We start from the raw sequence: 24,212 nt of genomic DNA, 5'->3' as shown, positions 1-24,212 counted from the left end.
GTATAATTAGGGTTAAAGAGACTATTTTTGTTAGATTTCTCAGACATGAACTGGACAGGCAGTCCATATATTCAGAAATAGAGCTTGTGAGCACAGGCTCCTAGATGGAATTTCTTGCAAATGTGACTTTAAGAGTATAACTAAACTGACAGAATATCTACAGAGAATAACCACTGGTGCATCAGGTTATTTTTAACTACATCCATCTTGAAATTATGGTATCTCTTTAAATGCTGAAGGGAAGTTTGGTAGCCAAAGGTCAGCATCATTAGTAAACACCTAAATTAAGTGAACATCCCTGTACCCTAGCTGAATGCATTATATCTATGCATGTCAGTATGTATAGATATGCATATATTTATCTTTTACAGCTGGCAGAGTGACCTATATTCATCTATGACTCATTAGATATTTTCACTCTTCTGCAAAAAAATATCATCATGTCTCCAAACACTGTAGTTGCTCATGCAAATAGATATTCATGTTAACTGTCTCTTTGCAACTGGAAATATATTATTTCCATACATAATGAAGCAATAATAAAGGACACATATTTACAATAAAAAACGAATAAGCCTGGAGTAGTGGCACAAAAAAATTGCATCATACTATTCCTTTTGTTTCTCATGAAAAGAAATGATTAAGCTGTGAAACTATCATTCAAACAACTAATCCACTGTGGTGTGGATGATTATTTCTTGAGTCATTTGGTTCCTCTTCCAAATGATCCAAGGAATCTGCAGTTAATCAGCTGAAAAATGCAGCAGTGCAGGGAAATTTTTGATTACACTTTTAATTTCACTCACAAGCTAACCTACAAATGACTTTAAAATTGCTGGTAACACTACAGTACTACTAACCACCTACACATTTTTATTGAAAGACAGTAGCTACAACACATTAGTTAACGACAATGTTATGCTTGCCAGAACACATTCAAACTCCAAACAATTGGTAAGTGGCTGGTTTTCAAGGGCCTTGCAATAACACTACCAGTTAAAACCAGCCTCTTTTGTTACTTTGTTTTTTTGTAATATCCCAGTCAAAGAGAAAGGATTTGAAAGGGCCAATCAAATCTGGTGAATTAACAAATGATTACAGGACTGATGCAATACAAGTGGTTTGGCTACTTAGACCATGGGACTCACTCTGAGAAACCTGGGCTTCTGGGGCTGTTAGGGTCCATCTGTCACAGAAGGGGAAAAGCACCCTTGGTGATAGACCTGCCAACCTGGTGAACGTGTCTTTAAAACAGAGTTGCCAGGGGAGGGGAACATCAATGCCTCCAACTCCTACCAGTTTGATGCCAGTGCCTGGGAAAGGATCGTAGTTTAGCAGGAGAGCATCTGAAGCACAGCCCAAAGGAATTCCAGCCATTCTAACCAGTAAGTCAGCTTCATTGAGGGCACAACTTGAATGCCCCTGTGCAAATGCACATAGTATGGATAATAAACAAGAATAGTTAGATGTGTGCATGCCTGCTAGGCTATGATCTTATTGTCGTCATGGAGATATAGTGTTGTGGCTCCTATGACTGGAGTGTTGGAAGGGAAGGATACAGCCTCTTTAGGAAGGACAGACAGCAGAGATAAGGAAGGGGTGTCACCTTCTATGTCAATAAACAGCTGCGATGCATGGAGGTCAACCTGGGGATGGATGAGTAGCTGACCAAGAGCTTATGGGTCAAGATTACAAGGAAGGAACAGGTGACATTATAGTGAAGGTCTGCTACAGGCCACCTCACCAGGAATACTAAGCAAATGAGGCCCTCTATAGACAGATAGGAGCAGCCTCATGTTCATAAGTCTCATGGGGGACTTAAATCACCTTCATATCTGTTGGAGGGACAGCACAGCGGGGCATAAGCAATCCAGAAGGCTCCCAGAGTACATTGATGATAACTTCCTTCTCCAAGTGACAGAGAAGCAAACAAAGAGAGGTGTTATGCTGGATTTTGTTCTCACCAACAAGGAGGGACTGGTAGAAAATGTGAAGCTCAAGGGCAGTTTGGGCTGCAGTGACCATGAAATAGTGGAGTTCAAGAACCTTAGGGCAGTAAGGAGGGTACGCAGCAAACTCACTCCCCTGGATTTCAAAGAACCAGACTTTGGCCTCTTCAGGTATCTCCTTAGCAGAGTATCATAGGATAAAGCCCTGGAGGGGAGAGGGGCCCCAAAAAACTGATCAATATTTGAGAATCACCTCCTCCAAGCTTAGAGCAGCAATGCATCCCAGCAAAGAGGAAGTCAGGCTGAAAAAGCAGGAGTCCTGCAGAGATGAACAAGGAACTCCTGGACAAACTTAAAGTCAAAAAAGAAACTTACAGAACTTGGAGGTAAGGGCAGGTAGCCTGGGAGAAACACAGAGAAATTATCCAAGTATCCAGGGATCAGGTGTGGAAAGTTAAACACCTGAATGAATTAAATCTGGCCAGGGACATCAAGGGCAACAAGTGTCTACGTTGGCAATAAAAGGGAGACTAGGGACAATGTGCGCCCTCTCCAGAAGGAAACAAGAGACCTCGTTGCCCAGGATATGTAGAAGGCTTAGATACTCAAAAACTTTTTCTTCTGAGTCTTAACAGGCAAGTGTTCCAGCCACACTGCCCAAGGCACAGGAGGCAAAAGCAAGGTCTAGGAGATCAAAGAACAACCCATCATAGGAGGAGATCATGTTTAAGACCATCTAAGGAATCTGAAGGTGCACAAGTCCATGGGACCTGATAAAGTGCATCTGCAGGTCCTGAGGAAACTGGCAGTTAAAGTTCTTAACCCACTATCCATCATATTTGAGAAGTCGTGCTAGTCCAGTGAAGTTCCCACTGACTGCAAAATAGGAGGCATAACCCACATTTTCTAAAAGGGGGAAAAAAAGGAAGACAGAGAACTGCCGGCCAGTCAGTCTTACCTCTGTGCCCAGCAAAATCATGGAGCAGCTTCTCCTGGCTACTCTGCTGAGGCATGTGGAAAATGTGCCACATGTCATATGGCACAGCCAATATGCTTTCCCTAAGGCCAAACCATGCCTGACAAACTTAGTGATCTTTTATGATGGGATTACAGCATTGGTGGATAAGGGAAGAGCAACTGATGTCATCTACCTGGACTTATGCAAAGCATTTGACACAGTCCTGCATGACATTCTTGTGTCCAAATTGGAGAGACACGGATTTGATGGATAGACTCCTCAGCAGATAAAGAATTAGCTGGATGCTTGCACTCAAGGGTTGCAGTCAACAGCTCAGTGTCCAAATGGAGACTGGTGATGAGACTGGCATTCCTCAGGAGTTGGTGTTGGGATCAATGCTGTTTAGTACCTTTCTAAGGCAAATGGACAGTGGGCTTAAGCACACCTCAGCAAGTCTGCTGACAACACCAAGCTGTGTAGCACTGTCGACACTGAAAGGAAGGGATACCATCCAAAGGGATCTTGACATGTTTGAGAGGTGAGCTTATGTGAATCTCATGAAGTTCAAGAAGGCAAAGTCTTAAGCATGGGTCTGGACAACCCCTGGTAGGTATATAGGCTAGGGGATGAAAGAATTGAGAGCAGCCCTGCCAAGAACTACAGGTACTGGTGGATGAAAAGATGGACATGAGCTGGGAATATGCAGTTTTAGCTCAGAAAGCCAACAGTATCCCGGGCTGCATCAGAAGTCTGACCAGCAGCTCAAGGGAGATTCTTCCCCTTTGCTCCACTCTTGTGAGACACCACTTGGAGTACTGTGTCCAGCTCTGGAGCCCCCATCACAAGAAGGGCATGGAACATTCAGACCGGTCCAGAGCCATGACGATGATTTGAGGGATGGAGAACCTCTGCTGTGAAGACAGGCTGAGAGAACCAGGGTTCTTCAGACTGGAGAAGAGAAACCTTCAGGGAGGCTTTATAGCAGCCTTTCAGTACCTAAAGAGGGTCTACAAAAAAGCTAGAGAGGTGCTTCTTGCAAGGGCATGTGATATGGCATGGAGTAATGGCTTTCAATTGAAATACAGATGATATATGGAAAAACTACACTATGAGCATGGTGGGATACTGAAATAAGTTGTCCAGAGAAACTGTGGATGCCCCATCCTTGGAAGTGATCAGGGCCGGGTTGGATGGGGCTTGGATTTAGTGGAAGGTATCCCTGCCCATGGCAGGGAGGGTGGAACTAGGTGATCGTTAAGGTCCCTTCCAACTCAATCTATGATTCTATGATTTTCCCAAAACCAATATATTAAAAAAAAAGAAAACAACAAACCACCCAAATTGTATTGGCTTCTCTACTTAAAACAAAACCGATTTTGTATGCCTTTTCTGCTTTTCTGTATACTGGTACAAGTCTTTGGCAATACTGAAATAAGTGTTTGCATATTTTAAATATATTTTAAATTTCACCATCTTATGTGCTTTGACAAATGAAATGCTTTCCCTCAAATTCAGTAATTAACCATTGCTGCTTAACAGAAAAAGATTTGCTTTTATTCAGTAAAATTTAAACATCAATCTGGTCAATTATTCCATCACATTGCAACATCAGTTATAAACATATCACATAAGCAAAAATGAAGGATATATGAAGTGATATACATGCACATCATGAGGTTTTTTTTGACTGAAAAATATTTAATGATTATAAAGTTTAGAAAATGTTATAGTTTTCCAGTTAGTGAAGTATGTCATCGATAGCTATCTGCATGTTATTTTTCCACAAATGCAGCTATGCAATGAAATATTTCAGTACTGTTTGGTAAGGATAAAGTAAAAGAAAGAAGTTATTTAATCTTTCTCGATGAACTTAAACACCTAATTTAGAATGGCTTTTATATATAAAATCTCGTTGCCAAAGTTGCAAAATTTTCTATCCTTCCTGAAGAGTTTAAGCAGTATTTATGTCTTTAGTTACCTATATAATTAGATTGCAAATAGCTAAAAAACTACCCCAGGTGTCAGGCTTGGTAAAGTTTTTGCACACATTTTTCTTTACTTGTCAAAGGTAAATATTTCCTAAGTTTAGTCACTTGTGATGTCGTTACACCTGTCTGTCTTCTCGCCAGAAAGCATGCCTTCACCTTGCAACCAAAGAAAAAACAACATGCTGTGCACAGTGAACCAAATAAGTATTCTACTATAATTTTCATTCTCCCTACTTATCTTCTTTTAACATGCCTTTGCCTGGATCATTATGAAAGGAGATAAAGTTTTAGACTAGGAAAAGATTCAAGTGTTATTCCTATTTCTAGAATGTTTACTTAGATATGTTTTAGACTATAAATATGATTTCTTATTTGTTTTCAACCTACTTAATTCATCTTTCCTCCCCCTTCTTCTATTGTTTAAGACAAACAGATCAAGTTTATGTACAGAAACATAAAGCATCTGTTGGGAGGGTAAATATTTGAAAGAAAAGAGAATATTCATTACCTATATAACAAATAACTTTCATATCTTATTCATGGAACCTCCCTTCATATGCATGTATTTCTCTTTAGATTTACAAAAAAGTAGCAAAAATAAAATCTAAGAAAAACAAAAAGACAGGTACTTAAAGTAAGCAAAGAGAAGGAGCACCTAGTCTCAGATAAGACTAGGTCAAATCTGAAGACACTGGTATATATGAGTATTTCTTAAGATGACGCACTTCTCTACCAAAGGATTAGATTTCCTTCTTGGAAAGCAAAAGCTTAGCAAAGTTTTTGATATCCTGTGACTAGATTCCATGAATGTCCCATATGGACATTCTTAAAGAAACAGTCAAAATGAAAAATTTTCACTTCAAGATATGCTATTTTTCCAAATGGCATAAGACATACTACTTACCAGAAAATATTTGGTGGTTGTTTGGAGGAAGAAAAACTGATTAGACAATAACAATGTTATTAGAAGTCTTTCTTTAGAACTGTGCTTTAAAATGTAGGAAGTTTTAACTTCAGTTATACAACAAAAAAAATCAAATTGGTACTGTAAAAATCAGGCAGGAAACTTAAAAATGCACTTTTCCTTTGCAAAATGTTTCATGCAGGTAACTAAGAAAGATTGTTAAGTCTCCCAAAACATAAGAGTATGCCCTTAGCAACAAGAATAGTTGAGATTAAGCTCACAAGAAAGGCCAGATTTGTTGGAATCAACTAAATTTAAGAGTCTAATCTTCCCTTATGCACAATGGCAATCTAATCAATATAGTCTGGAAAACTATACCTGTCCCATCAAAATAAACACACATTTGGTAACTGAATGGGTGTCTAGACATAATTATGATACTTTAGGTCTCTGTTGACTACCTTTGGATCTCAAACTATCTAACACGTCAATAAGTTATAGATACATAAATAGTTTACATATATGACAGCAACACTCATGCCAGTAGTCACCTAAATGTGTTAGTTTCTTTTTGAATTAACCTCAACCTAAAACTCACTTCTCCTGCCTAACCACTGGCATGCAATATCAGTTTAGAAATATCTTTGAGTACTTAAGTTATTTTCATTTATCAAACATAAAAGAAGGGAGTATAGCTAACAATAAGTAGGTAACCTCAGCATATTTCCATAGACTGCAGAATCTCAGAATGACTGAGGCTGGAAGGGGCTTCTGGAGATTGTTTAGTCCAGCTTCTCTGCTCAGATCAAGGACAACTAGAGCTATGAGATCAGTTTTCAAAATATCCAAGCATGGAGACTCCACAATCTCTCTGGGACACCTGATGCAGAATTTATCACCCCGACAGTAAGAAAGTTAGCTTGTTTGGTTTTGTTTTTTTCTTACGTTTACAGAGAATTTATTTGTATTTCAATTTGTGCCAATCGGCCCTTCTTTTTTTGCTTGGTATACCACTGAGAAAGGTCTGGCTCTATCTCTTCTCTTCTTTCCCCTATGCCACCAAGTATTTGCCCACATTAATAAGATTGTTCCCAAGCCTTCTACTCTCCAGGATGAACAGTCTCAGTTCTCTCAGAATCTCCTCATGTGACGAATGCTGTAATACCTTAATCACCTTGGTGGCCCTTTGCTGGACTTGCTCCATATCTTCATTTCCCTCTGCATTGGGGAGCCTAGCACTGGACTTGGCACTTCAACTGTACCTAACCAGCACAGAGAAGAGGGGGAGAATGGTCTCCACCAACCTGCTGGCAGCACCCTTCCTAATGCCATCCAGGAGGTTGCTTTCTTTTCTTCAAAGGAATATTTCTGATTCATTGTCAGTTTGTTGTCCACCCAGTTCTTTTACTGCAAAGTTGCTTTCTAGTTGGTCAGGCCCAAATCTGTACTGTTTTATTGTGGTTATTCCTTCTGCATGGATTTAGTCCTCTCATTGGAACCATCAGTAATTCTAATTCTACTCGGAATTTGTAACCACTGGAACACTGAAATCAACAATTCCATGCTAAACGTGACACCTTTATTCTCACAACTATAATCTTTCTTTAAAACAACTAAATGTTTGCCACTGTGAATAAGAGTTGCACTGCTAAAATTCTATTAGAAACATAACGTGAAACATCAGAAAATGAATCTTAGTCACAAGGCAACAGAGTCATAGCTGGCAATTATAACTTTCCTTGAATTTCAGAAAAATCAGCCTCAAATACCTCAAGGAAGTGTTGCTGCCATAATCACACTATCACGTTTTTAAAAGGTGCATTGTTTCAAATATAGGTATCTGATAGAACACCTAGAATGCTAATAAAGCCCTTTTAATATCTCTAACCATGATTAAAGATATATGTATTCAGTTGTACTTTTGTACTTTTACTTCTCAAGGAAACTCCCTAAAGAACTGAAAAATCCGTCGCTGTTCTAGTACTAAAAATTACTATTAAAGAGCATGCTCATGTAGCATGGAAAAGTAACCACTCTGGTCAAAACAGTGAATGATAAAGAGAAACTGAATTTTAAGAAGTCCATGTTTTGGAAGAGTTATGTTTTATTTTTCTTATTTTGAATATTTAATTTTAAACCATTGACTATGTTGTTTATCCATAAGAGTGTTATAAAGAACACACTAATTCACTGTTCTTTGCATTCTGGCTAGATATGGGGAAAATAGGAAGGGAAAAAAGTGCTTAAGAACAAAATATTGTAACATTTAAAATATTAGTATTATAAACTATAGACACAGCATCCATTTTATCAAATAAGAGGTGAAAAGCTGATTCAGCTGAAGTCAATAAGCACTGGGATATGGTTTCTCTGTCAGTGAAGATCATTAAATTAAGAAATAATTCTGGAACATATTGTGTAGATACAAGCAGAAGATACACACTTCTACACTATCTATACACTTCTGAAAGTCAAAGTCTTCCTGGTGACAAAGGGTTCTACAGTCTCACAGACAGGAGCTAGACACAGAAGAAAAATGCTTTCAGATTGTGAATACAGTATCTGCTTTATCACTCTTGTGGGTTAACCTTGGCTGGCTGCTAAGTGCCCACCAATCACCCTAATTTTCACATTCCTCAGTAAGACAGAGGAAGAAGGCTCATGAGTTGAGACAAGTACAGGGAGATCACTCACCAGTGACCATCACTGGCTGAACTAACCTAATTTGAGGAAGATTAATTTAATTTATTCCCCACTCAAAATAGAGTAGGATTGTGAGAAACAAACAAACAAAAAATTAAGAACAATTTCCCCCTTCCTATTGTTCTCCCAGGCTTAACTTCACTCCTTCATTCCCTACCTTTACGTCTCCTCCTTTCCCTACCACCCCACTGTATGGCTCAGAGGGATGGGGAATGGCTGTTGAAGTCAGTTGGTAATGCTTTGTCTCTGCCACTCCTTCCTCACCACACTGTTACTCTGCTACAACACAGACTCTCTTCTAAGGGATATGGTCCTTCACAAACTGCTCTAGTTGAGTCCTTTCCACAGGGTACAGTCCTTCAGGAAGAAATTGCTCCATCACGACTGCCCAATAGGCTACAGTTCCTGCCAGAACAACTACTCCTGCATGGGCTCCTCTCCTGCCAGGAGCCTGCTCCTGTGTCAGCTCTTCATGGGCTGCAGTTTCCTTCAGCATATCTAGCTTCTGCAGTGTGGAGTCCTCCATGGGCTGCAGAGGACACTATAGTCTTTTCTACAGTCTACAGAGGAATCTGCTCTGGTGCCTCTTTCCCCTCCTTCTTCACTGACCTTGATGTCTGCCAGGTTGTTCGTCTTACATCATTCTTACTTCTTTATCCCATCTGCAGCATAGTGTTAGGCAGTACTGGGTCTGTTTTGGAGCCACCACAAACTGTTTCTGTCTACTGGGGGCAGCTGCTAGTCTCTTCTCAGAAAAGTCACTTCTCCAGCCACCTCCAGACTGAGCTGCCTCTTGCCCCATAAACCCAATACAAACACCAACAGAAATAACTCACTGGACTATTTTAAAATACAGGCTTGATTTAAGAACTCTTTTGTAACTAGATAATGATTTGAAAATGAAAAAAAAAACCAAAAAAACCTGCAGTAGATTTGGGCTTACTGTGATAAGAAGAAAAGCCTTGTGAGAAGATAACACTGATAGGAGAAAATAACTCTTAGTAGTTCCTTAAATTAGTCTGTTTTAGCCTGCATCACTGGCAAAAGCAGCTGTACTTTTAAACTCTGTTAGATATCAGCACCAGTGGCAGTCACTGGCACCAGATTTCACTTAATGGGCAGCCTTCCCCTTCTTTCATTTTTCTAATGCTTCCATTTTTTTCTTACAAGTCTAAATAGTCTTCATGCCCCATCTAGCCTTCTCAGCTCACTGCTGAGGACCTGCAATTTCTTGTCTTGGATGGCAGCAGCAGCTAGAAAGATCAGACATATTGGGTATTCATCTTAGAGGAGCGATGGGACAAGCTCCCCACTCACTGCCCAATCAATGGCTATGCCATCCTGATTTACACTCCAATTAGCTTTGGTGTATGGAGGGAAAGAGAGTAGAAAAGGAACAGATGTAGCACAGTGGCTTTTCTAAACCAAGATGATTTTAAAATCCTCATTGCAATGAGGCAGCAGAGAGGTGTAGAAATAGCAATATCTCTTATGTCTCTCAGATTTTATTTCTCCTTTTAAAGAAGTAAGTGTATGGTCTAAGATTAAAATCAGACTTCAGACAATCGTATAGCTCTTCAGTAGGCTAATTCACCAACTTAGTGACTCTAATTTTTCTTACTCCTACTTGCCTGTAGCTATATGTGTCAGTGTTAGATTCTGTGTGAGGTATGAACTTGTGTTTAATGAAATGGAGGAAATGACTCAAAGTCAAATGCTCCTATTTGAGTTCACACAGAGTCTCATATTATTAAAACACAACAAAACCAATGGACAGGTATTTATCTGGAGCTAAGCATTAACAAAGTAACATTTCTTTCTACACCTTAGGATGTTCAGTTCTGGACTTCTATATTGTCAAGTATGACAAGAAACTTTTGAGGCAGCAAAATGAAAGACAGTATTAAGCAGAGGGTATGCCCGCAAGGTTAAACCATCATCACCCAGTGGGTGTAATGATAGTGACACTGTAAAACCAAAGCTCTTTACATGAAAGACTTTTAGCTTCTCCACATGAGACCCTATCACATGACCAAGTGTAATACAACACAGTCTTGCTATCACCCTGAACTTTAATCATAATTAAACCACTACCACAGAGATGTTCCTACTGATTACTGGAATTAGAGTATGATTTAATACCCCTGACATCACTTGACTAAACCACCATAGTATTAAGTTTATTAAAATGTAGGAACTCAGGTATTTAACAGCCACATTTATCCATACAATTATTAATGTACTGGAAATAAAAATGCTATGCATGATCACTGTTATTGGTATACAGCATTATAACACTACTTCCAAGAATATGGAATTGCTAATTAATAACTTAGGACATAATAGAATATTCTACATAATTTGAAAGTCATTCTTTTTATTTAACAAAACCAATTACCTTTAAAACAGTCTTTTTGTTACATTTTTTTCTACAGCTTCCTGTTTTTATAAAGCTACTACTTTGTGTTACGTAACATATATTGATACTAGTTATTAATAAAAGTTAGTCAAGCATTTACTTAGCTTCATAAACATATATAAGAAGGCATAAATATTATATTTCTGTCTGGTTTTAAACCATTGGAATTATTGCATAGATTCATCCACAGTGTATAGTAGGCTTTCTCCCCAGAGCAATTCTAACACTCTTCTAAATATATGCTATTCCTCTTTATCTCTTTGAAGAAAAATGAATCACATTCACAGCTTGCAGCTATCAAAATGTGATTTATCAAGTATTTTCATGAATGTGCTTTATTCCCCTTCCTTACACTAGGAGGCACTTTTTTCCTTCATACAGTTCTATCGTACAGCTCTGCTGCATGAAACTGTTGGATACATTAATAATTCCAATCCAAATTTAAGTCCCTGACAACCTTTACTAAACCACAATTAAAGAAGAATTCTTCATTAAGATTTGTTGGGTTTTTTTTGTCAATGAAAATCACACTTACAGTAATGAAAAATAACATTCTGTACCTGACTGCCAGCAAACAGAAACATTTTCTTTTGACTGATCATTGAAGAAATAATTTGCAATAAAATACAACAGACAGCTGTATGTTTTTAATGTAACTGATGATAAAGATGTTTGTGTTAAAAGTGCACTTCCTGATAAACATATTTAAAACGATTAAAAGCAGGATTTTTGGTAATAAGAGAGGCTGTAAAGTCACACTAGTAAATAAAATTTTACAGTGACTATTTTTTTTTAAGATCCTAAAAATATTTATGTTTTCTAAACTCTTATCTGATATACTAAAAGATAAAGAACTTTAATCAGCTGATTGACCTTTGGGATATTTTGTTTTAGTTTTTATAGGAAGTGTAATATAAACACCATATACATGCAAAAGATAGTGTCCCTTTAGAGAATACGTGAGGTCAGCATCCACCTACCAAGGCACAGTTCTGATTATTCAAAGCCATTCCTTTCCAAGAAATTACAGAATCTCCCTGTTGGCATGTGCCTTGTTTTGGTTTGTTTGTTGGGTTTTTGGTTTTTTTGGCTTTTTACAAATTATCAACAGTACAGTATTTGCAATCTTTCTCTTTTATTTGTCGTCATGGTGACAAACAATGTAGACAGATTATATCATACCACTTCCCCTTTCTCTTGGCCCATGGTTCTGGTAAAATCATGGTCAACAAAGCAAGGCTAAGATTGTTAATCTATGTTTAAATGGAACAAAATGCTGCAACATAGACAAGGCTTGTCTTACAAATCAATATTGTTTGCAAAATTAAATCATCATAACCATGACTCTTGAATAATGAGATATCCCGTAGTAAATTTTTATTACTTGTTGTTATTATTATTTAATAATGCATAAACAAACCACAGTACTGCTATCACTCTGTAGTAGTATGTTTTTTTGAAATGTGGTGAGTTATTGGTCACTGAACAAAGAATTCTTACAAAGCATATTGGGGCAAATGAGATAAAAGTGAAATATAAGGAAGTTACAACTAATATTTAATATCATAGTCCTCTGACAATCAGTTAACAGTGATCAGTTAGCAATGATGAAATGGAAAAAAATTTAGGGTGCTGAATGAAACCCTCAGGGGTTACAAAAGAAGGTTCTATATAAAGAGGATTGGTTTGAGTGATACAAACCAAATGTGGACTGTACACATCACTATTAAAGTCATCAATTTTATTTTTTACTTCGTATTTCTTTCTTGTTGCTTTTCCCTCATAATCACTGTGACAATGTGTGGCTGACTATGCTAATGTTCGGTGTCTCTTCATTTCAGTTTCCTCCAGTGTGAGAGATTGCTGTTTTAAGATCACCTAGATGAATGTACTGTCACTGTGTATGTTTCTTTCATTAAATCATGTAATTGTAGCTCTTGTGTCTCTGTAGAAGGTAATTATTGCAAGAAAATATGGCAATAAGGTTTCTCATAGCTTTGCATAATAAATCATCAAGACTTTAAGCTCTTTTTTTTTTTCTCTATTTCAGATTTTAGGGACTTAGGTCTTGGTCACCATTCAAATGGAATTACAATAGCAACATACTAATATTGAGAAACAATGGCTGCATTTTTATTCAAACAACATCACAGTGTACAATAATAAACCACACAATTCTGTGAGCATTAAAGCCATTAACCAAAATTGCTCTCACCATGAGGCAAGGACTTTACTATCAAGATTAACATCATATTCCCATGAGCTGAAGCAAACCTGTACTTAAAATGAACTTTCATAAAAACACAGTGGGACAAATCTGTATTTTTTGTGCACATTTTATTCTTGGAGATTATTAGACAATATTCCCATAAGCACTTCAATTTCTCTTCAACTGAAACATTTAAAATAAAAATAAAATGTTGTTCTGTAACATTTATCATCCAGAACTGACAGCAATACATGTACACGGTAATACTACTAGTCTCCACTAGGACATTTCCGTAATCTTTTATCTCAGCATGCCCGAAGTAACTTGACAAACAGCAATCCCTTAAACAACCACCAAAATGAAGCTACTCCTAATGTTAAATACAACTCTTTAACATTTCACTGAAATAGAACTAGAAATTCAGTTTATAAGTGTCAAAGAATATAATGTTAAAATCATACTACATCAGATATTTTAACCATGAACATATGTAAATATCCACAAAGTAATTTTGCCCAATCATCAGACAGCATTTTTCTGTTCTGAAAATTGTCACAGGATCTTAAATAACCATAAACTTCTTTAAACTCCATTTCACAGCTCATGTGCCTCCAGAAGCAAAATATCTAGATAATAACTTCATATTGAATGAGATATAAAAGTCAAATCCACCTAATGGGCAGCATCACTCCCTTCCTGCATTGGGTTTTCCTGGGATGATTTCTGTCACTGAAATGACTAGATCATTCCCTTCTTAGTTTGTGAGATTTGAAGCAATACAGCCCACACTATTTCAAAGTCTCTCATATTTCATTCTGACAAAAAGTGAAAAAAACCTGTACTTCAATACTTTACTAATAATCAGTACAGCTTGTTTTCATACATTTACCATGAATTACCATCCTAAAGACTACACTAAGTGGAACCACAGACACATTAAAACATTTCATATAACTTTTAAGAAAACTTATTCACTCTGATATTCTATTAGTCTCTGTACTAGGGATGAACATATTAATCATTATTAATATAATACATTTGCACAAAATGCCTGAAAGAAAATTTCCAAAACCACAGTATTAATAACTTGGTATAACATTTACTAAGCACATATTTTCCTAACTCTCCTGGAGGATTTTCATGTCATATTTTGAAGAGATGTGCAATTCAGTGTTAGTGAAGCCAATGTGACAGTGCCAACATACTATGCTGCCTTAAAACTCCTCTCTGTTCTTGTTAAATCTTTCACACGTCTCATACGTTGTTAGAGAATTAACAGGATAATTCCACTTTAAGCTCCTCACTTGCTTAAGCAGACATACATTCTTGCTCCAGAGTCAATCCATTCGTATTTGCTATTATTTTATATATCTTTGTGTTTCAGCAGATTTAGAGCTTAAGATCATAGTTCCAAAACCATTTCTGTTTTAGTAAAGAAAATAAAATGCAGGTGTCATATCAAGTTAAAAAAAAAAAAGAGGAAGGGAAAAAAGGAAAAGGGAAAAGGAAAACAGAATACGACTCCATGACAGTAAAGCATTTCAAATTGTTTCTTTGTGGATTCTCCCCCAAGACACCTTCTATGCCCTCCCATAGAACTTATGAAAAAAATATTCTAAGATAAATATTCCACAGCTCAAATTCTTATCTACTGTGATTTAAATGCCAAAACTTAGATCCTCCTCTGCCCAAATGACAACATGGACCTTAATGTCATGCACCAGACCCCAGGACCACCTTCTCTCCTGTTCTGTACGGGCCTAGTACAGACAGGACAATTGTCCTAGGACAATTTAAAAATCTACACAAAAGGGAGAAATGCTGGAAGGAGAAATCAATTCTTATTTCTATACTCCTGGGATGCAAGAAAACTGAAGTTCAATTGCCTTCCAAGAGTACAGATAAGACTTTTAACCTTTGACTCCACATTCTAGACAGAAAACAAGAAATATAAGGGCAGCATTACTGCCCCCCTCCCAGTTTTCAGGATGTCGAAGCCTCCACATTCCAGTGACAAATACTAATGGCAGTACTGGTTAAGGCCTCACTTCAGTACTGACTGTCACAAACACTGCAATGCTTTAAATCCATTGTAGACAAGAAATTCCCAAACCAGATAAAATGCACATACTTCAATTTTTTATAAAAATGCATGTCTGATGGTTCCAAAAAGCAGAACATCATGCCATTCCAGCCTAACAAAGAAATCCTGTGGTTCTTGCTGTTAGAAGGGGGAATTATAGGTGTGCTTGTTACAGAAATTTAGGTGATCTCAATTTTTCACTGCTTCACTGATTTACAGTTTTCTAGGTTAGTTTAACAGATAGGGCAGCCTCCTTCTTCCCAGCTGTTCCCAGTTACTGTGCAATTTATGTGGAGCTGTTTTTTTTTTTTTTCTCATGGATATACTTTTGTTTCTACAGAAAACTGACAAATTACATGGGGCATTTCAGGCAAATTACATTATTTCTTACCTAGCTTTATGAGCTATCATGACTGAATGTTCATTCATGAGCTTAAAAACACCTCCACCATTGCAGAGCTCAGAAGGATGAAAAAGAAGGTAATTGGGTTACCAAATCAACTCAGGTAAGCAGAGCACTGACTCACCCGAGTTGGGATCGGAGTTGCCATCAGCTTCAGTCCTCTTGTCCGGTGAAGCCTGGTCGTAGAAATCATCCTGCGGCTGAACCAGAGGGAGAGGGTGTGAGATCAGGGTTCCACCACCCACCGGCTCGTGGTCTCCCAGACCACTGTCACTGCAGCTTTCCTGGGAGCCATCAGGGAGGTGAAATGTAACACGGCGCTGGGACTACAAAGAAGAGCACAGGACACACTGATTAGTGCTCTTCTTTTCTCTTCTCATGTATCCTTTTTTTTTTATTTGTTTTAAAAAAACTTTTGACATACAAATAGCTTTCTGGCAATGCTTATGAGGCAACTGTTATTATCATGTTTGCTTGGTTTAGTTTTTTTTTTTTTTGTTTTCTTTTTGCTGCTTTTAGAGCAACCCAGGGAAGACAGCAGGTAGGAGAGCAAAATATCAAAGGTCTGCACATACTCATCTGTGAAGTAAGTTTTTCATAACAAAGGAATCAGTCAGGTATATTTCATAACTTTAAAAACACAACCTATAAAACTCTCTCTGAGAAGCAGAAACCATTGCAAACTATGTTATGAAAAGCAAATGACAGAAATATACCTTTCTGATGTTAAAACCTGTATTACCTGCTCACACAGGAAAAGAAAAAGTGCACCAAGTTAAACAATAAAATTTTTTGGCATCTTCCAGGGATAGAAAGTTATATAAATACATAAACTATAAGGAAATTTTACTGATATCACTTATCTAACTAATATGGATATTTAGTATTAGTAATATATCTCTGAAATAACAGTGCCTAGCAAAGAATTACAGAATGCAATGATGGAATAAAGAGTTATCACTCTGGCAAGAGAAATAAAAATAAACATACTTTCTTCAAAATAGCACAGTGAATGAAAGCCAAAATTACAAATTTTCCTGAACATCTTAAAAAAAACCCCACAGTCATCTCAAAAGAAAAAAAGAAACCTGCAGTGTATACTCAGTTTAGTTAACCATTATTGATTTTGAACTTCTCTCATCTGAAGAAATAACCCAATTTTGTGAATTGTGGCCACAGAATGATACAGTGAGTCCCCATGAGTTCCAGAGCCAATACCACTGCTGTGAATTGTTTAGAAACTGTGGCTGTGAGATTCATGAAAGGATATTGCAGATCCTCATGGATCAAAATACTGCATTGTTGAAGCATCGGAAACAACTAGTTCAAGAGCATCTCAAGAGAGTGTTTAAATTAAGTTAAGCACATCTTTCCACAAGAAATAAGTTTCAGCAGCAGGGAGTCTGAGAGATCTGGCTAGCTAGACTGGTTTAGAATAAAGAAGAGATTCACAAAGTTTGCCTTAAGCTTAATATCATTTAGGTTAATAGTTACTTTCTTATTAATATTAGCCATCTGAAAGTTATGGGATATATCTAAGCTAATCATCCCAGATTTCTACCAAGTCAGTAGCAAAAAGAAGATCAAGAAGATACTGTAAGTATCATCCACTATCTACCAGTTTTTAAGTAGTTAAAATCAGGTCCCAAATCCAAGTAATTTTTCCTGAAGTTAATGGGAAAAGCATCAGGCTCTGACTCTACTTTTTTTGGTGTTAACTCTTTTTTTTTCAGATTTTTCTCTTTAAATGAGGAAAACCTCAAGTTAATAGTAATAACTGTGTGTTTGCTTATTAAAAAGTATTTGTTAATGGTAATTGCTACCATTTACATGATGATCAATATCATCTACCAGGTTTCTTTTCATTCATCTCCCTTGGGTGGACATAGATACTTGATTAAGTCAATTTCAGATTACTGTGTAATTCAGTATAGAAATAAATGTAATACTATTTGCTCTTGGCTGTGATTTTATAATTAGCATTTTGCTTTTAAGTTCCTCTTCTAGCTTTAGGATTAGAAACTAGATATAGCAAAAGCAAATAGATCCTCTGAGTCATTGGGTTGAATTAGTTACATCAACAGAGGACCTAACTCTACATACTACCACTAAGCAAACTTTTGCCTCATACATTGTTAGCTTTTCTTACATTTTCTTTTAATTCTGAAATTGCCACCTTGATTTTTTTTTAATATTTTTAATGGCTAGCAGGCTCTTTCCCTTCAATATGAACAAATTATAAATACAGCTAACTACACAGCTTAAAATCTTCTCTTCCTGCATTTATTTCCAGGAACCCAAATTTAGAGATCTGTTTTTCCAAAGTAAGAATTTATGTCACAAGTAACATCAGTAAGAGGCACAGAAAAAGTAGACTAATTTTTTTTAAAAATAACTAGAAGAATCTATGAGAAAATATGAATGACTGAGAAAGTAAAGTAAGAGAAGAGATGAAAATTTCAATTTAAGGTTCTGCAAAACAATTAAACCCCTGTAATTTATTATCCACCCATGTAAACAGAAAAATACACAATTATGAAAATGTGTAGTTTCATGAGTTATGTAGTAAATACTGATCTTAGGTAACAAAACCTCCTCATGCCAGCTAAAATCTGCTCTGACTCTATACTGACAGATGACCAGTTAGCCAGTAAAATTGCTCAGGCCTAACGCTAATACTAGCAACTTCTAAGGTGATAGAACTATAATTTTTTTACTCCATGTTTTAAATTATAAGAAAAAAAATTCGGCCTGACTCACTGAGGACACCACAAATCATAAAGTACTATAAAGAAGTCTAAAGTTCAAATAAACAGCGCTCCAGTTCCAGAGATGCTGAATAGACAGCAGGCACTACATGAAGAAACTTTAGACTAAGCTGTGTCATCAAAACAATGAAGCGAAAAAGCCTCCTACAAAGCAAATGTTTAAGCTTAGGCATATCATATTAATTGCACGGTAAGATTGTCACTTAGCCTACTGGGAGATTATAAGGGTGTTCAGTGATGTGATATGTGGCCACCTCCTTCAGCTGCCTGGTCCAAGACCCAGCTGCTAAACCATTGGAGCCCAGCCCAGGGACCTGGGGTCTCTGCCCAGGCTGAGAGACTTGGCTGCCACTTTCCCTTTTGCACTAGTGGAGCTGCTGCAGGACTGAGATGAAGCGTCTATCCCAGACATACACACGGATACACACACAGAGGACACTGTCATGGGTGGCCACACGGACAGCCACAAACAAGGCACAGCCTCCAGCAGCCCCCATGTTCAGATCTCACACCAGACACAAGCACAGGCTACCACGTCCCCTTCAAGAGGCACATACACTGCACTCTCCAAGGTCACAAGCGAGTGCATTTTCATGGATCTTCCCACTACCAGCACAGTCCCTCTGCCTGTCTAGCACCCCTGCCTGCATCCTGCCTTCCCTCACCCACCCCACTGGTCCCTGACTCACTGGCTGGTCCAGCTTTGTGTCTGCCAGTGAATCCACACACACCCCCACGCGCAACCAGTTGGGGAAGGTATAGGCACTCGCTCTCAGTAGACGTCACCTGGCACACAGGCTGTGACTTGTGCTCCCACTCCAGCTGCCAGTGCTGAGCACCTCACTCACACACTAGGTTTCTTCTTTCTACAATAGCATCAGAGATTTCTCTTTCAGAAGAAAATCATACAACATGTTTAGATTATGTTTGTATTTATGTACTCCCTTGTGTAACCAAATGCAGCTTTGAATTCCTTTTACATAAAGACAGAATCATGTTACTCTGAGTAATGAGGTTTAGAGTTGGCACAACACTGGGACTAATGATAACAAGTAATTACAATTTTAATTATACTACAACATATGCAGGATTATATACAGCATGAGGTAGGGTTATGGTTCAGGTGCACAACACTTGGCCAAAATTAGAATCTAAAGTCTGTGATATATTCAATCAAAAATTGTCATGGGGAGGGGAATATGAATTTTCTTTAGGTCCTGAAAAACACCTAGTCTATTTTCAATTAGGAAATATCACATCATTGTTATGTGCAACCTAAACCTGAAAGGAAAATTCAATAAAAAATATCATTTTCACCTGCACCAAATTTCAATATATAATTCAGAACAATTACTGAATAGGTTTTTGAACCTTGGCTGAGTTTAAAAATCAGGAGAAAATTGTATCAGCTGCATGGAATCATTCTTCATTTTATCACCTATTGCAGCAGATTCTATAAAGTTCATCCAGGTGAAGTATCACTTCACACCCACAAGAGATACAGAGAAAAATTAATTCTTTATCTTAGATGGCAATAAAGGATAGCTAATTCTGATGCTGATGAAGGGACAGTTCAGCTGTAACGGGAACACATTTGTTTGTGTGTGTGTGTTTTCAGACCAGGTGGTCAGCTTGCCAATACTTTTTTTATCATAGTCACAATCAAAATTATATCACATCAGCACTTGAAACCAGTCTAGCTGCTTCTGTCCTGCTACAACAAAAACAAAGACATACCTAATACTCGCTACCAACTGTAAATCATGGAATTACTGGATTTAAGTAAGAGCCGTGCTACCTGAAAACACCAATGAAAATATCAACATCTCTTGGTTGGAGAGGAAGAATGTACACTAGATGTGGGAATACTTCTAATATTATTGACAGAGCACAGACAAACAGAACCTGTACTTAACAGCATTTTACATTTTTCTTCATTACAATATTTTATTTGAAGATACTGAAAACCTTTTTAAAATATATTTTAGTCACAGCTTGTCATTTTCCCCTCCTCATACTCTTCTGTCTTATTTTTCTAAATTCTGTTGTCTTGATATGAGGAATTCAGAAGTGCTCAGTGACAGGACAGGAAATAATGTGTACAAATAGAGGAAAAAGAGGTTCTGAACATCAGGAAACACTTTTTACTGAGGTGACTAAACACGGGCACAAGTGATCCCAAGATGTTGTGGAGTCTCCCTCCTTGGATATATTCAAAAGCTGTCTGAACAGAGTCCTGGGCATTTGGATCTAAATGCCCCTGCTTGATCGGGGTGGGTGGACTACATAGTCACCATTCTCAACCACTTTGTAGTTCTGTTATTCTGTGAATTCTAATTGAAAATAAAATCTATAAATATCTGGAGCAGTTTCATAATTTTCCAGTGATGAAAACATAAAACAGAAGTACTTTGTTTCTGACAATCTTCACTGTATGAAATGTATTCTGGTACCAGAATTTGTAATTTCATTCCATACAAACCTATTTGGAAAGTGGCATATGGCATTAGGTATACAATCCTGACACCTTATTAGAGCAAAAGATTTGGTAGGAGATGTACCTCAGCATGGATTCCTAGAATATGTGGGCCAATTCCACTGAGGTTTGGTCACAGCTTGTGAAACTAAACTTTTCAATGCTGCCTTGTCTTCCCAGAAACCAGATAGAAAGTGGGTGTATATATTGTAAGTTATTTTATTGACCCAAGTGCTAGAACTCTGAAGTAAAGATCACTACATGTAATATCAAATGTTTGAAATGTCCTACGGAAGATCAGTTACAAGCTGTGTTGGAAACAGAACTTTAATATAGGAAGAGTAAATACTAGTTTTCAAAATTGTTCAGTCCTTTCCATTTTATAGTAGCTTCTAAAATGCATTTTGCTTCTAATTATGTACTTAAAACAAATGGCAAGTTACAGAAATCAGCATTAAGAGAAGCTTTTGCAGGGTGAGATTGTTTTATTCTGAAAACCAGGCTTTCAAGCTTTGTACAACTATTGTATTGTTTTTGCTAATCAGAGATCCAAGAATTAATTATACTATTGTTGCATTGCTGAATGTCTCACAGAGACAGAGTTGGCTGCAGATCCCATCCATTGTTATAAAACAAGCTATAATTAAAAAAACATTTCTACACTGGGTTGTTGCAAATAGAACCTGCTGAATTTTAAGCAACAGAACTTGCTCTTGAGTTTACAAATCAGGTACTTCAAACAAAATGCCCTTTTCTCCACTCAGTATAGTTGTAAGTATAAAGCTTTGATTTCTGTCCATGGTTTTCAAGACAGGCAGAAGTCACCAAAACATCCAATTCACAGCAAGTCAAATTATGTTTGACAGAATGGGCCATATGTTTGCATATCAGAATATATATTCAAGCATGACATATTGTTGCTGATGTCGTTTATTTCAGATATGGAGATTTTGTATCAATAAAAATTGTATACTTTGTATTAAGATGACAATAAATAGTATGAAGGAAAAGCAGACAATGAAAACATTCTGGGATTATATTCCTTATGGAAAGATTGTTGATGTAGAGTCTTAAAAGAGAAACTTGAAAAAACAATTTACCTTTATGGAAAATAAACAGAAGAATGTATCCATGACATACTTTACTGAAACTTAAATCCCACTCATGAAGAAAGAAGTAGGCAACGAAACATACTGAAATAAAGTCAAGCGTAAACTGTAGAGAAATACTCTAAAAAGCCTATGAAATTATGATGATGAGGAAGATACTGTTTGTGCATAATTTTGAGAAAATCACAGAATCACAGAATAACCAGGTTGGAAGAGACCCACCGGATCATCGAGTCCAACCGTTCCTATCAAACACTAAACCATATCCCTCAGTACCTCATCCACCCGTGCCTTAAACACCTCCAGGGAAGGCGAATCAACCGCCTCCCTGGGCAGCCTGTTCCAGTGCCCAGTGACCCTTTCTGTAAAGAATTTTTTCCTAACGTCCAGCCTAAACCTCCCCTGGCAGAGCTAGAGGCCATTCCCTTTTGTCCTGTCCCCTGTCACTTGGAAGAAGAGGCCAGCACACTCCTCTCTACAACCTCCTTTCAGGTAGTTGTAGAGAGCAATGAGGTTTCCCCTCAGCCTCCTCTTCTCCAGGCTAAACAACCCCAGCTCTCTTAGCCGCTCCTCATAAGGCCTGTTCTCCAGCCCCTTCACCAGCTTTGTTGCTCTTCTCTGGACTCGCTCCAGAGCCTCAACATCCTTCTTGTGGTGAGGGGCCCAGAACTGAACACAGTATTCAAGGAGCGGTCTCACCAGTGCCGAGTACAGAGGGAGAATAACCTCCCTGGACCTGCTGGTCACGCCGTTTCTGATAAAAGCCAAGATGCCATTGGCCTTCTTGGCCACCTGGGCACACTGCTGGCTCATATTCAGTCGGTTGTCAACCAACACCCCCAGGTCCCTCTCCTCCAGGCAGCTTTCTAGACAGACTTCTCCTAGTCTGTAGCACTGCATAGGGTTGTTGTGCCCCAAGTGCAGGACCTGGCATTTGGCCTTGTTAAACCTCATGCCATTGGTCTCTGCCCAGCGGTCCAGCCTGTTCAGATCCCTTTGCAGAGCCTCCCGACCCTCCAGCAGATCGACACTTCCACCCAGCTTAGTGTCGTCCGCAAACTTGCAAAAAAAAATGTCCAGCAAAATGTTTTAAGAACACAAGAAATAACTATGCTTCATTGGAGGAGGATGTGGAAGACAGAGTCTGTTTGATAAAGTCTGGTCCTCTCAGGATGAAAACTCCTGGTTCATGTACTAAAACACAGATGTGTCTGTGTGTTTTTTAATTAGATCAAGCCTGTAAACAGGAGAATTCAAGTAACAAAAAACAGAATAATAACTATTTCAGAGGGGAAGAGAAAAGATATTCTGGACATCACTAAATTTTAAAAAAACAGTTTTAGCAAACTATAGTTTAAATCCTTATTTTCTCATAAGATAAACTACATGTTTCTTTTAATTTCCTATGCTGGAAGGACAAACAGTGCATCTTCTAATATGGTAGGAATGTGATCTGACATAAGGAGATTCTTTTTAAAATAAAATACAACAGGACACTTACAAAACTATATGTGATTTCATTTTGGAAAGAATTGGCAAGGTCTTTGGATTAATATATGGTTGCTGTATTAGTTTGTTTTATAAATAACCAATGGTTTATTATATATTTTTTTGGTTCTTTTTGACTTAATAAAAGCTCCCTAAAAGTCACAATCTATCTTCTCCTTTCAAAATGGGAAGCATGAATGAAAATATACTTCTGCACTGTGATCTTCTCAGAAAGTGTGTCATTGTAATGTATCTCCTAGGAAGGCCACAAAGCACCTCGAACAGGGTTCATATGAACCAGCTCAGTGATCACTTATACACACCTTCTTCCTTTGCGTTTCACTCAAGCTTACAAAAGAATATGAATCCAAGTATAAAACATTCTAATTTCTTAGTAAAAGCCTGCTTTGCTTCCCCTAGATAACCTTAGCTTATGTACATACTGTGCAGAAGATACTTGCAATTTTCTGTGAGAAATATAGTTTTTTTTCTTAGCTACACCTAAACTAAACTCGCCTGTGCAATCCCCATGGCAGTCTTTATTTAAGGATCCTCGTTGCATCACAGGATAACCCATTCTCCATGCCCATCTCGATATCTTACCCACAGAACAAAGATAATGGAGATAGATAAGGTTTCCATCAATCTCTCAGGCTAAACTAAGAATGAAAAAAACACCTAAAACTAAGTTATATTGCGTTTTCACATTACGTCTTCATGTCATGCTATCCATATAAATAGCTGGAGTGAGTAGG

At 37.7% G+C, this 24,212-nt stretch overlaps 1 protein-coding gene across 5 annotated transcripts in view; it reads right to left on the bottom strand.

Moving 5' to 3' along the window:
• Positions 1-24,212, bottom strand: part of PCDH9 (protocadherin 9) — a 685,460-nt gene that overhangs the window by 234,724 nt on the left and 426,524 nt on the right. For 2 of the 5 annotated variants that reach the window (XM_069880494.1, XM_069880505.1), the window contains one exon: positions 15,741-15,942. In XM_069880494.1, the coding sequence (XP_069736595.1) occupies positions 15,741-15,942 (202 nt within the window). Of the gene's footprint in view, positions 1-13,803; positions 14,553-15,740; positions 15,943-24,212 lie in introns of those variants that run through there. The other 3 variants (XM_069880514.1, XM_069880522.1, XM_069880532.1) reach the window with 2 other exon arrangements.

Source organism: Phaenicophaeus curvirostris, chromosome 1 (assembly GCF_032191515.1).
Source record: "Phaenicophaeus curvirostris isolate KB17595 chromosome 1, BPBGC_Pcur_1.0, whole genome shotgun sequence".
Taxonomy (NCBI): Eukaryota; Metazoa; Chordata; class Aves; order Cuculiformes; family Cuculidae; genus Phaenicophaeus; species Phaenicophaeus curvirostris.
Note: the sequence above shows the minus strand (reverse complement) of the source record. Positions and strands in the feature narration are given on the sequence as shown.